Source organism: Chaetodon trifascialis, chromosome 15 (genome assembly GCF_039877785.1).
Source record: "Chaetodon trifascialis isolate fChaTrf1 chromosome 15, fChaTrf1.hap1, whole genome shotgun sequence".
Lineage (NCBI taxonomy): Eukaryota > Metazoa > Chordata > Actinopteri > Chaetodontiformes > Chaetodontidae > Chaetodon > Chaetodon trifascialis.
In genome coordinates this window covers 4,262,305-4,275,807 of record NC_092070.1, presented here as the reverse complement: position 1 = coordinate 4,275,807, position 13,503 = coordinate 4,262,305, and the positions used below count along the sequence as shown (strand labels likewise).

Genomic DNA, 13,503 nt, shown 5'->3' with positions numbered 1-13,503 from the left:
TGAACATGACAGACAAAAAGAAAGAGTCATCTATATTACATTAAGATGCCATGTTCCAATAAGACAAAACAATATTCAGCATATTGAACTCATTCCAATAAGAAAGACGAGGTTACTCACTTTATATACAATAAATTAGAAATATTTCCTATCAAGAAACTTCTATTTAGTCTGTTTTAATTCTTCAGTAAGCATTCCCCTCCGACAGATTTAACACACAAAGAGCTACGACGAAATAACGTCTTCAAATGACGAAGTGACTCGAGGCATGCGCAAACCATGTAAACATTGTTACTCGTAAATAGAGGACTTGATGCTGCTTATTGAGAAAGTGTAGCGCTGCTCTGTTTAAGACTTTGCAGAACAAAAAAGAAAAAAAAAATAAAGGCTGGTTGTAGACCCGTTCAGTTCTGCGTGTTAATTAAAAAGAATAATAACATCAACTAAACTGGAGGCGATATCCACGCGTGTGTGTGTAAACTATATACTGTATGTGTGTCTAATCTTTACAATGTTGGTGCACAAACAGCCTTTGTGTCTGCAAGCAGTAACATCCAACACACACACACACACACACACACACACACACACACACACACACACACACACACACACACACACACACACACACACACACACTGTTGTAAACGTTGTAAAGCCTATGTGTTGTTTATGATCCGTCCATAAAACTGCCATTGGACGCCATTTAACTACGCCGACACTTCAAATAAAGCAGACCTGCCTTCCAACATGGCCTCTTCATATTTTAACACTCAGATCAATAAAACTCTGCATAAACTGAAGTGTAACCAGATAATACTCCGAGCTATTAAATAGACACTATTGCTAAAGCATGTCGCGCGGGAATAAATCTGAAGTGGTCTGTTGTGTCTGTTGATACAAACGCGTTATAGAACCTCTAGGAATTATATTTCCAGGAAAACCACTGAAAAGAAATGTAGAAATTGTCAGTAAACATGTGGGCACATCGGGGTGTTTCGCTCTTTCTCACTCCCCAGGTTGCGCTTAGAAACCGCCGTTGCGCACACAGTCGGTATATTTCCTGAAATGAGAGCAACCTTGCATAGCAGATAATACACAACATAGGCGTACTGTATGTATAAAAATAGAGCTGATTCTTTCTTAAAATGCAATGCAAGAACCGTTAAATAAAGACCGGCGGATGGTGACCGAGAGGACAGAGATGCTTGAGTGTGCGGGCGCAGAACAATGCTGCGTGCGCACGTGGACTTTACACGGACAAGAATCCGAAATGAACACTTTTACGTCGCTGCAAATAGCTAAAAACCTAAAGGAAGTAGCAGCTCTGGGTAATCTCTACTGGCCAGACTGGGTAAGCATCTGTGTCACCTGTTCTATTGAGAACGTGTCAGAATTTGAGAAGAAGCAACGGGTAAACGGATCCACCCAGAGCTGAGTCTTGATGCTTTAATCCTTATTTCAGAAATGTGGATGTGACTTCTTTAATCTGATGCTTTGTGCTGTCTCCTCTCAGAAAAACCCTGTTAACTCCAGGCTCATGTGAGGTGGAGGGGACTACTATCGATAGCCGATAAAGGCCGCAGATGAGCCGCCGGCGCAGCGCATAAAGAATCCGGAGAGGTAGCTGAAGGGTGAGGATCCACGATATCGACAGCAGCCCAATCGGATCCCCGGTTGCTGAGTCGGGTTAACACCCCCGCCACCCCATCACTTCCCACCGCCCTCCTCCTCCTCCTCCGGTATCTGCTCATTACTTAGGCCGACACCCGGGAAACAAACGGCGGCTTGCTGCTTGTATCAACGCCGGCCATCAGGCGCATTCTAATCAAATTCTGCCAGCAATGAGAGAAACGAGGAAAAATGGAGAGGGAGGATGAACAGCAATGTGTGTGTGCGTGTTGTGCGCGCGCATCCCCCCGCTCTTCGTGCTTATTAATGGCCATGTGAAACCCCGGTTTCAGCACCTCTGCGCGCCTCCGGTGTCAGCGACGGAACAATAAATAACTAATAAAAGGAAGAGCAGTGCTTGAGAAAAAAGAAAAACCTCCTTCTCTCTTTCTCTCTCTCTCTCTCTCTCTCTCTCTCTCTCTCTCTCTCTCTCTCTCTCTCTCTCTCTCTCCTGCGTCCCCCGCCCACCCCCGTTGTAGCATCATGGCGTTTTGCTGCTATCTTCCCTTTCATAATGTAGCCTAATGCCAAAGCCTAAATAATAGCGCAATATAAAACTATGAAGACGTAGTAAGAACAAGAGCTAGCAGTTCATGAAACACAGTCAAATCCTCAGTTTTATGTGGAGTCCGACTCATTTAAAGAAGAGGAGGTCCAGGAGGAATTGCTGTTGGTCTGTGAGGTTTCACCCATCATCCTCCATGACCACAAACTCAAACATTTCCTAGCCTCCTTCTAACATCAGACGGGGCGTTTTCCAACCTTCGTAAGACTTCAGTGTTTACGTGGCGGCGTCCTCAGCGTCTGTTAGCGATCAATACAGCCATTGATCAGTTGTATAGATTGGTGGGATTGGACTGAAGCTCCCGTAGTGGTGCCTGAAGGTTAAAGCAAATTGGAAACAGCAAATGTGTGTGTGTGTGTGTGTGTGTGTGTGTGTGTGTGTGTGTGTGTGTGTGTGTGTGTGTGTGTGTGTGTGTGTGCGCGCGCGCGCGCGCGCGCGCATTTTTGCAGTTTTGGGGAAGGCCATTTTGTGTACAGATAAGGAATAGAGGAGTTTATATTGGATAAATGGTGTGAGCGTGCGTGCATGTGCGTCTGAAAGTGTATGTGCGCACGCGAGTGCCGGTCCCGCTAGTCCTTGGGTTGGTCTTTGCTCTGTTTCTTCATTTTCATCCTCCGGTTCTGGAACCAGATCTTCACCTGCCGCTCCGTCAGGTTGAGCGCGCGCGCCACCTCATGCCGCCGGTCTCGCGTGAGGTACATGTTGAAGAGGAACTCCTTCTCCAGCTCGAGCGTCTGGTATTTGGTGTACGGGCACCGCTTTTTCCTGGAGGAGCGCGCATGCAGCCAGTTGGCCGAAGGGTCATCTGGAGAAAGAGAGGAGAAGGAATTGAAGCAGTTATTAGTATTATTATCATTATTATTATTATTATTATTATTACTAATAATAATAATAATAATACATAAATAAATACAGGTGTACAGTTTCTGGCTCACTTTTTCGTGAGTTGATAAAATTATGAGAAAAAGAGAAAAAAAATGGATCTAAACTTCATGCGTAAAAGTTGTAGAGCCTTGTGCGTAAAAGATTTGCTCGAAAACACCTGACTCTGCAATTGGCACTTTGGTGCGTAAACAGGGTTTATGGTGTCACCATGGGGCGCAAATTTGACACAGGGAGATCCATGGCTGTTTTATTTGACAGCACATGGAAGACAGACGGCCTGCTCAGCTTCCATGAGCCAGGAAGAAAGCGCGATGGCCAAATATGATCAGAGAACTCGATATTTGGATTAAAAAATAAATAAATAAATAAAATAAAAAATCTGGACCCAAAATGCACCATGAAAAGATGAATAAAACACAGTCTGATCCCAGTGTGACTAACTAATGAATGGAAGGAGTTTTGCAAACGCGGGTTCAGACCTTAAAAACAAAAAACAAAACACCAAATTTAGAATAGCCAGTGTCGCAGTCAGTCATATATTCCTGTGTAGTAACAGCAGGCAGCGATGGCTGACTGGAGGCTTCTCTTTGGGGTGACTTTCAGCGGATGCATTGAAGATGCTCTAATCACGGAGGTAATATAATAAACTAGTGTTGACAGAAATGACGCAAGCCATCCATCCGTTTCTGTGGTTAAATCACGTTATGTGACCCAAAACTGGAGTGGAAATTTGCCCTGCGTGATGACAGCGAACACACAAAAACCAGTCAGTGAAGATGTTTCACAATGCTGATACTTGTTTTTTTATTTTTGTTTGCGTGACAATACTGATCAGAATGCAGCTCAGCACACTGTCACTGCGTCACTTCTGATTGCCTCTAAATTAATAAGCGACGGGAAATTTATGGCCCTGATGGGAATAGAGGAAAATATTTCTTGTGTTTTTCCTTTGTCTTACACAGAGCCCATGATTTTCACACATTTCACACTAGATCTTATTGGCCCAGACGAGCGTATGTTCCAGTGACCAACACAAATTCCCTTTTTTCATGATTAAAGACTTAAATGAGCTTAAACGCAGATCATCTTCACAGAAAGAGTTCTTTTTGCCCAGTCAGTGTCAGTGAAATTAAAGATGATAAAATAAAGGGTTTGTGATGACACTCTGCTCCATCAGTACTGCGACGCGCTCCAACGCGCTCCAGTGGAAAAAGAATAGAAAACCTGCTCGTTCATTGTGGAAGGTTGTGTTTGAAATAGTAAATGACAACGTTGTAACGCATAAATATAGAGATTCTTAAATTGGAGGTTTTTCATTTTCAGCGGAGAGAAAATGATGATTTATTGTCTTGATTTATTTTCATCTCTATCTATTTCTTTCTTATGTGTCTTGTTTGCCAGGCCACCCTGACTCCTCCACCCCGCTCCCCACCGCCCCACCCCTCTTTATAGCTTTCAGACCGTCGTAATTAGCAGAGACTTCTTGTTTGGGACGCATGGGTCTGGTTTAGGGCTGAAAGTTATCTGCTCTTCCCCTCTGCAAAGCACAGAGGCATCTCAGCTATGAGGTCGCTTGCTGCGACTCTCACGGCACGGAGGCTCCACCGTGTAATAAAGAGAAGAAGCCCTTTCTCATTCTCATCCCTTTAACTGTTCCTACTTCAAATATCAGTACAGTTTAATCAGGCACCTAAATCTCAGAACATAAACCTTTCTGTTTTGAAACAACACATTCAGGAAGATTAGGAGAGGTGAGAGCTGCTTCTGGTTCACTTCCACTTTTTCATCTTCTAAATAAAACCTTTCACCAAGAGCAATCATTTCCTGTGGTTAGGCCAGACTCTTCCTTCAGTCAGTCACAGCTCAGTCAAACCAACAAGTTAGACCTAAAAGAAAGTCAATACAAACAGCTAAACCTTGAGGTTCCTGCCTTCTCATTAGTAACTATTTCTTAAAATTCAACCTGGACAACTATGTCAAATGAAATGTAAAGGAAAAGCTTTAAGAGCATCTCTGAGAAGTGACCAAAGCAGAAAGCAAGACCACACTGGAACTATTTTCTTGAAATCTGCTGTTAATTAATTGCATTTTCTCAGTGACACCATCTCAGTCAGCAGTGCAATCCCAAGTCTGGTGCACAACCCAAATGTGACTCCACTCTTGATTTATTAGTTAAAAAAACATGGTTGATGTAGACTCACTGGCTGTTTTTGTTATATTAAAGCCTTCCCGAGGTGCTGCAAGTCAGACAGAATGAAACACAGCACATGTAGTGTAACCATCAGGCTGAATTTGGGAATATACGCTCCATCTAAATCAGTTTGGGCAACATTAGGGCCAAAAAAGCCTCTCCTTGTTGCTGCAGCAAAAAAACAAGATTTATCCTTTTAGCCAGCAGCAGATCAGGTCTGCTGGGCAAAAGGGTTATAAAGGAGATTTTCTGTTCCTGTGTAAAACGCAGCACCAGTTCCCTGACCTAAAATGCCAAATGGGATGATATGATCACTCACAAGTCATGGGGAAAACCTTTTGACGCCAAGAAGAGAGAATTAGAATGTGTGTGTGTCCGTCCCTGAGGAGCCAGTCTTTTTCTAAACTGATGTTGGGTGGAGGCTTCGTCTGTCTTCAATTTCACTGGTAATATTTTACTACCGTGACAACCATACTTGCGATAATGCCAGCGCAATTCACACAACTGCATGTGACTTTAATAAGCAGGATTTTTTTTCTTCTCCTGTTGTGTGGAACAATGAGCAGTGTTTGCTCTGCTTTTGATCGGGTTCATCTACTTTTATATGGCTTATATTCAAATGTACAGCTTCTGTTTTGTAGGACAGAATATTTACAACAGGAAAAGAAAATCGGGATGTTAAGTTAGGAATGAGGAAAATAAAAACACTTGTGCCAAATGCTTAAAAATATGGGATGCTAAATCAAATGCTTGACTTAAAGATGGAACTAAAACATTTTAATCTAAATTAAGAGAAATTAAGTAGTAATGTTAAGATAGCACTCGTAAATTTGACAGCCTAGCATAATTCAGATTTTTTTGGCAGGGTTTAGATATGGTGTGAGTATTTTTCTTTTGTCATTCCTTGCTTTTCATTTACTTTTACTTTTCCTGGTGGGGCTTCCATAATTACTGATTGCAAAAACACACACACAGATGAACACACTGAATCAATACAAGGCCATCAGTTGGGTGTTTCAGTCAAAATCTAAATCTTAAATTTATATTATAAATTTTTCATCAACCAAAGCCACCTTGTAAGCCATGCTGCGAAACTGGTAATGGATGTCAAACCTGACCAATTCTTCGTAAAGGCATCAGATTCCTTTATCATTCATGTCCGTGTATCATCTGTCTTCCTAATTTAAATGACAGAAAGAAGCATGAGCATGAAAACACATCATGGTCACTCCAAAAGAAGTTCCCTGACACTGGAAATCCCAGATATGATTCATCACCAAAATTTAATCAACTGATCAATGAGCCATCAATTCATCGAATTTGAGCCAACACAACAGTTCTCTCTCTCTTAAATCTAAATCTCTTAGATTTAGGAGACAAGTCTGCGTGGAGCAATCACTAGACATTTGTTTTCGTTTCAATGGAACAGAAAGTTCCATTTCAAATGAATGAATACAATAAATGGGGACATAAACTCATTAAAACAAAAGATATGAAGACTAAAACCAGCAGACTGTGTGGAGCCAATCATGGTGGCTTTCTCCATAAATGTGAACAAACCCATAATGAAAGCCTTACCCACTTCAAAAAGTAGAAGCGAAGACATAGAGCTAACGTTTAGTTCCTATTAGCCTTCATGACAAACGTGCAGTAATGCAGCAAAACGCAGGGCCTGGGTGTTTCGTGCAGGTGGACTTGAGAGTATGTTGAACAAGTGGGCTGAGACACTCTCACAAGCGTTTCTGTTTGGTTTGGTGTTGCAGTTTGGCATAAGAGATGCAAAGACTTTGGGCTCAGAACAAGATGACAAGCCAATATGGCTGCCAGCGATGTACACTGCATCACCCAGTGTCTGTCCCTGTGTGGATCTGACAGAACACGGCCTCCCCATATTTCTCCACCAGCCAAGTTGGTTAGTGGCCATCATCAGTAAATACGTCCTTAATACCCTCTGGAATCAATTTTCTCCAACATGGCCAGCATGTAGAGGATCGATTTCATCTCAGAGCAAAATAATGCCTGGTAAAGAGGTGACGAGAGGCTGGAGGTTGGGGTGGGGGTGTGTGCTGCTTTTGTCACACGGTAAAGTGGGTGCTTTGCATTCCCTGAGTGTATAATCACCTCCAGGACCATCCATTACCCACGGAGCTGTGCCGCGACCGTGGCTGTCACCCAGGATGACGAACCGGTTGAGGGGTGGGGAGCGGTGGAGGAGGTGGTGAGCTGCGGTGATGGTGGTGTAGACTTTTTTTTCTTCAAGCAGTGGGAAGACAGGAAGGATGATAACAGATAGAAAGAACCAAGGGTGGGGGTTATGGGGGTGCAGCTTGTATAATCCTGACTTGAAGTTTTCTCTTTAGGCTACGTTCATGTATCTGCAGAAGCAATGCGTGGCCTGTGCGTCACATTGACATGTACATGGATGAAAAGATTGATATTGCCGTAAAGTTACGGCCCTGCAGCATGATGTGTTAAATTGCTGGCCAGTGTGTGTCTTTGCCTATGGGTGTGTGTGTATGTGTGTGTCCGCCATGATGAATGCTGCTTGCATGGAAACAGTGACCAAAACGGCTACAAGACTAATATCACATCCCCTCTCATTCTCTCTCTTTCTCCCTCCCTTTGCAATTTCACCCTAATAGTTCCAGAAATTGACCTCTCATATATCCCAAAGGCACGTTATTACATTTCCTGAAGTCGTATTTTAGCTCCCTCCCCACCGTTCCACCCACCCAACCCTTGCACCCCATCTCACCCAGCCACCAACAGCAACACACCAATTAATGGGGTTGTTCACCCGGCGTTATAACTTAATAAACTTCAGGGGTAATAACTTTCTCGCTCTGCCCGGCAGCAGCAGCAGCAGCAGCAGCAGCAGCAGTAGCACAAAGACTGAAGTGTAATCTTGTAGTTTATTCTGGATGGCTGCCCAGCACCAGGAACACAAAGAGAATCTGTAGCTGGACGCTAGCTTTGACGGGATGTGATGCTTTAAAAGCTAGGATTCCACAGTGGCCATTTTGAATACCGGGGGAGGTAAACTCTGGATTTGTTGTGCTGTTATGCGCCAAGATGCAGACTCCTATCATTTCTCAGATTCTCTCCTGAGAAGTGCATCTGAAACAACTGGAATCAAAGAGTCCAGCTGCACACTTAGCCCCATTATTACAAGCTGCCACATCCTAACTTCAAGCCCAGTTGGTGATGTCAGAATTCAGCCTTCAGTGTCCTCATCAAACTGGCCGGTTTGAAAGCATTGCTCTTTTATTGTGGATGAACAGTGTTTTCTGTTGGGAATGCTTTGCATGAGAGGTGCCAACTATCAGCCTGCAGCACCCCTGAAACACCAGCTATCCAAAATTCCTTTGTATTATCAGTAATGGTGAGGACTTCTAATAATTCTGTCATGCTGTAATGTTCAGTATGCAAACAGCTCAGAAAGTCAAAGCTCAGAGGAATTTGGCCACTGTTGAATGCTACATCATGGGGCCACTTATATGAACTTGTCTAGCGGACACAGAGTACAAACCAGGACTTTGAGGTAACAAAAAAAGCCAGTATGCCAGTGTAGCACCCCGACAATGATACAGCTCAAATGTTTAGCACGGCTGAAGTTATTCTTTGTCATGCTGATACAGATGTTGGTCTATGTCTCTGTTTTCAGTCTGTATTTAGATTGCCATTTGCAGATGTTAATCGTAGTGACTTGCTGACTAATTTGTGTGAAAAGGAAAGTTTTTCTCAAATTATTAAAACGTAAACTCAGTTAGGGAAGTTTTAGCATACCCTAAAGAACTCAGACATGTCTGGAAATACATTTGTTTTCTTGCCAAACATTAGAAACCACTCATGGTTTTTCTCACTTTTGGACACTTTTGATGCTTGTTGTTTCCTCCTGTTTCCTCCTGTTTCCAGTCTTTATGCCAAGCTAACCTGCTGCTGGTTGCTCAAGCTTTACATTCACAGTGCAGACATGACCGCAGTGTCAATCTGCTGATCTAAAACCAAATAACTGTTTTTCCCAGAATGTCAAAATGATTTCTTTACTCCACAACAAAACAGTCAAAGTTAAGCAGAGAGCTGTGAGGACACAGATACAGAATATTATTACACATTTGTAGAATACAAAAATACTGCTGTCACTCAAAAGAGGAACTTTTCAGTTGTACCGCTCTGCTCAGTCCCAACACAGCGGACTGGAAACAGTCTTACTGATGAAACTCAAAGGTATCAAGAAGTTCAAAGAGTCTGAGGTCGCAATCATCAACTCGCCATTTAAATTCAGCTGGTTTCTCTGGGAGTTGCTTGCTTAACCATTCAGCTTATCTGTGAAGCGAAGTTGTGTTAAAGTAAGAATAGCTGTGTTTAACCTTCACTGAGAAATTTAGATTTTTTGCACCCATAGTGTTCAAAATGGCTGCCGTGTGAACAATAGAAAGCGCCTTCACTGCCTTCTGCTGGTTAGTGCAGCTCCCACTACCTGCCACACTGACCCACTGCAACTCAGACACATCCAAAAACAAACCACAAGAAGAAGTGCTGATGCTCAGAAACAGCTCAGACAGAAACTTTTTTTCAATCGAGAAGCGTTCAGTTTGTGTGTTTGAACACAGAATCCATTACAGGCGAGCTTTCACTAGCACACGCCAGACTGGGACACACAGTTACTGCTGGAAAGTCTAATAATTCAGGCTGGAGGCTGCTGGGCTCCATCCAGCCCTTAACCAGCTCACTGCTCTGATGGATAGCATGCTCAGATGCTGTAATAAGGTGGCTGAGTGTGTGTGTGTGTGTGTGTGTGTGTGTGTGTGTGTGTGTGTGTGTGTGTGTGTGTGTAGCAGTGCAGTAATAAACCGTGTATATGTGTGTGTAATATTTGCAATTTGTAATTCTTCTCTGAAAAGGCCAGTATGGGGGTGGAGGCCTTCCTTCTTCTGTCTCTCATGCACACGCGCACACGCAACTGCAAGTGCACATACTAAACGATCACGCGCTCAGACGCATGAATCAGACTCCTCTGGCAGAAATGAGATTTATCCGACGGGATTAGAGGAGGGGAAACAGAGCCCGTTCACATCCAGCTTCGTTTAAATACGTATATGTAATATAAAATGAGAAAAAACAACAACAACAACAACAACAACAATGGCTGTCTTTCCTGGGAGGACTTTTCTGTCCCACCCAAAATAAGTCAAGAAGGTTTGGAACGGAGCTTCAGACTGAGTCAACCCCGCCGGCACGTGATGGATTAAATGTTGTTGTTAGTGCGAGTAATGGTAGAAAAACAGAACAAACCCGTGTTCTTCTACCGGCCAAACCCTGGACGGCTTTATATCAACATGATTATGATTTCATGACAGGTAAAATATTGTTATTATTACAGAGTGAGCAGATGAGTAAAACAGCGACTCACACGCGGCTGTGCGGCCGACACACGAGAGACTGACATGAAAGCACGCGTCTAGCCTGTGTGAACTTTAAAATCAAATATTTAATCTGAATAAATATTCAGTCATTTCTTCAACAATGAATTTACAGCCTGTTTTGAGTGATCCTTAATTAAAGAAGATGACAGAAAAACTAGACGCGGCTTTCCATTTGCCGCCTCGCTGAAGGTGATTCATGTGCTGTGTGTGGAGGAAAGACAAAGCTGAACTCTCTCGTCTTCCACACATCCCTCGCTCACCTAAAGACTCAAACATCGCGCAGACATTGACGTGATCCTGCAGATTTCTACACGCTTGCAGAGTCCAGAGAGCTGGTCCTGACTGTCCCCCTCGCCTGTGCGCGGGCTTGAGTCCCGTACAGTCAGTCCATGCTGCAGGCTTGCTGAGTTATGAGGCCTCTGCTCTATTGAGAACTAATCTAGCCTGCTCTGCACCTCCGAGCCGCCGGGTCAGTGATGGACGACCTGACTCCTTTTATGATTTTTAGAAGAGGACAGGCCATGCACACGGCTGACATGCAAAGGATATTTTCAGATGTTATTGTGTTTACAGCTCGGTGCTACAGAGGAAGAGTGGTTGTTCGAACAGAAATATGACATATGGGCCAAGCGCCACTCCCCTTGTGTCAGTGGAATAAAGCAGCGTCGCTTTATTCTATAACTGATTACTTTAATCTATGGATGATAATCCGGGCTGTTCACTTTACAGGCAGTTCAGCTCTGGCTCTTAAGTGTCCATACTGGAGATCAGCAGTGGCTCCTGATCAGTGCAGTGCAGGAGGTTTACACACAGGTCTCACTTCGCAGCCGTTTGCTCCAGATGATCAGGTCAGCCGGGTTTACTACACACCGACATGAGGACTTTTAAGACGCCCCGGAGCTTAAACACGAGCCGTGTGCGCGTGTAACTGAAAAAATACGTAGGCTACAATCTACCTGCTGTAAAAATGACAAATCCAAAGCTCCAGCCAACAAGTCCTTCTCGCACAGGTCAGAAGTGCGCATGCCCCGGCAATTAATTAGCCTACGTAAAACAATCTAGAGGTATACCCAAACATCAGCAACGTGCAATCTTACAATCAGACTAGATTTGGATGAGAAAAACGGCAGAAAATTCTGATTTGACTGTGACGTGTCAGAGGTTTTTTTTTTTTTTTTTTTCCCACTGCTTCTCATTTGTTGGTCCACTGATGTATCTGCCGCTGTCTAAATAATTAGACAGATTCATTCCGCTTTAATCTGCTTTGACTATTCATCTATCGTTTGAAAGCAGTGGTTCCAAAAAAAATGAACAGCCTTTAAATAGTCACTTTAGATCATGGAACCAAACTTTTTGTGTTTAATTGGGTTTTTGTTTGGCAATCCAAACTAACCATCCTGAGGAGGAGTTATGTTCAAACTTTCAAAATGGATGCATGTAATGCATGAACAGCATCATCTCAATATTACCTACTACATTTTTACATTTTTTTTTTCTCAAGGCTGTGAGTGTTAATTTGATGTTCATAATTTTTAGATGGCTTTTTGTTATTGCACTGGCCCTCATTATAATGCAAGCTGTTCTTGTGTCCAACACTTACTGGCAATTTGACGTTTGTGCACATTGTCAAAATACAGAGAAACTGTAGCCTACACAGACGCTGCTTAACGGTAACGTCACAGAATAGAGTTATTTAGAATTTTTGTAATAGCTGTTCCAAATTCTGCGTTTCTACCGGAGCCGGTGACACGGGAACGATACGGGGAAAATATCCCAGTGAAGTTAGAGAGCAGAAGGTGGGGGCACTTTCGCTCTCTGGCTCTTTGTTCTTGTTTTATGGCGGCATTAAAAGCATTTACAATCTCTCTCTCTCTCCGCTCTCTCTCTCCCTCTCCCGCGCGCTATTTCCTGCTTTAATAACTTACTTTGATCCAGGCCGTCTTTGTCCTCACTCCCTTCACAAATGTCCTTATTTTCTTCGAATCCTGCTCCCGGGATGGCTGCCGGATGGTGGCTTAGCTCGCGCGCCGCCGTGGACGTCGACTCCAAGATGTACGTGGTGGTCTCGTGCTGGTGCTGTCCGCCGATTTTGGGTGGGATCTCCCCGCCTAGATGGCCGAGCTGCGGCTCTAGCTTGACCTGCCCCGTCTGGCCCTGCCCCGGGACAGACTCGGAGCCGCGCGGCGCGCAGTCCAGCCATGAGCGTAGGTACCGTGTGTCCGCGGCGGGCACGTGCTGGGTGGGAATGTAAGGGTGGTAGACAGTAGGGAGGCCACTGGCACCATGGTGCGGACTGAACGGGCTCCAGGACGATGAGAAGACCGGAGGCTTCGGCTGGAAGCTACAAGATGGGTACGACTCGGGATGGGGATGCTCCGCGTGCGCCGCGCCGGCAGGCTGCCTTCCGCCCGCGGCTGCGGCGGAGCTCGCGCCGGAATACTGGACGCTGGGAAAGCGAGCCGGGGTTGAGAGTTCATCGCTCTCGTGACTTATGATGGAGTCCACATAATAGTTGCTCAAAGTCCCAGAAATGGACATTCTCGGACATTATCTGCGAAACGCTGCGAGTTCACTAAATGGAGAACAAGGAGAGAGACATTACGAGATTTTTCTCTTTCCCTCTCTCTCTTTCTCTCTTCTGTCCTGTGCTAGCTCGCCCCCTCCCTCCCTTCCTCTCTCTCTCTCTCTCTCTCTCTCTCTCTCTCTCTCTCCGCTGCCCCCCTTCCTTTCAAACAAGTTGCTCACTACAGCGAAACAAAACTGCT

At 44.3% G+C, this 13,503-nt stretch overlaps 1 protein-coding gene across 1 annotated transcript; it reads right to left on the bottom strand.

Moving 5' to 3' along the window:
* Positions 1-2,805: 2,805 nt before the first annotated feature.
* On the bottom strand, positions 2,806-13,276 carry LOC139343784 (homeobox protein Hox-B9a-like). The gene is made up of 2 exons (XM_070981581.1): positions 12,664-13,276; positions 2,806-3,041 (listed from the first exon to the last, which is right to left on the bottom strand). Exons 1-2 carry the CDS (start codon positions 13,274-13,276, stop codon positions 2,806-2,808), a joined length of 849 nt encoding a protein of 282 aa, XP_070837682.1.
* Between the last annotated feature and the right edge of the window lie 227 nt (positions 13,277-13,503).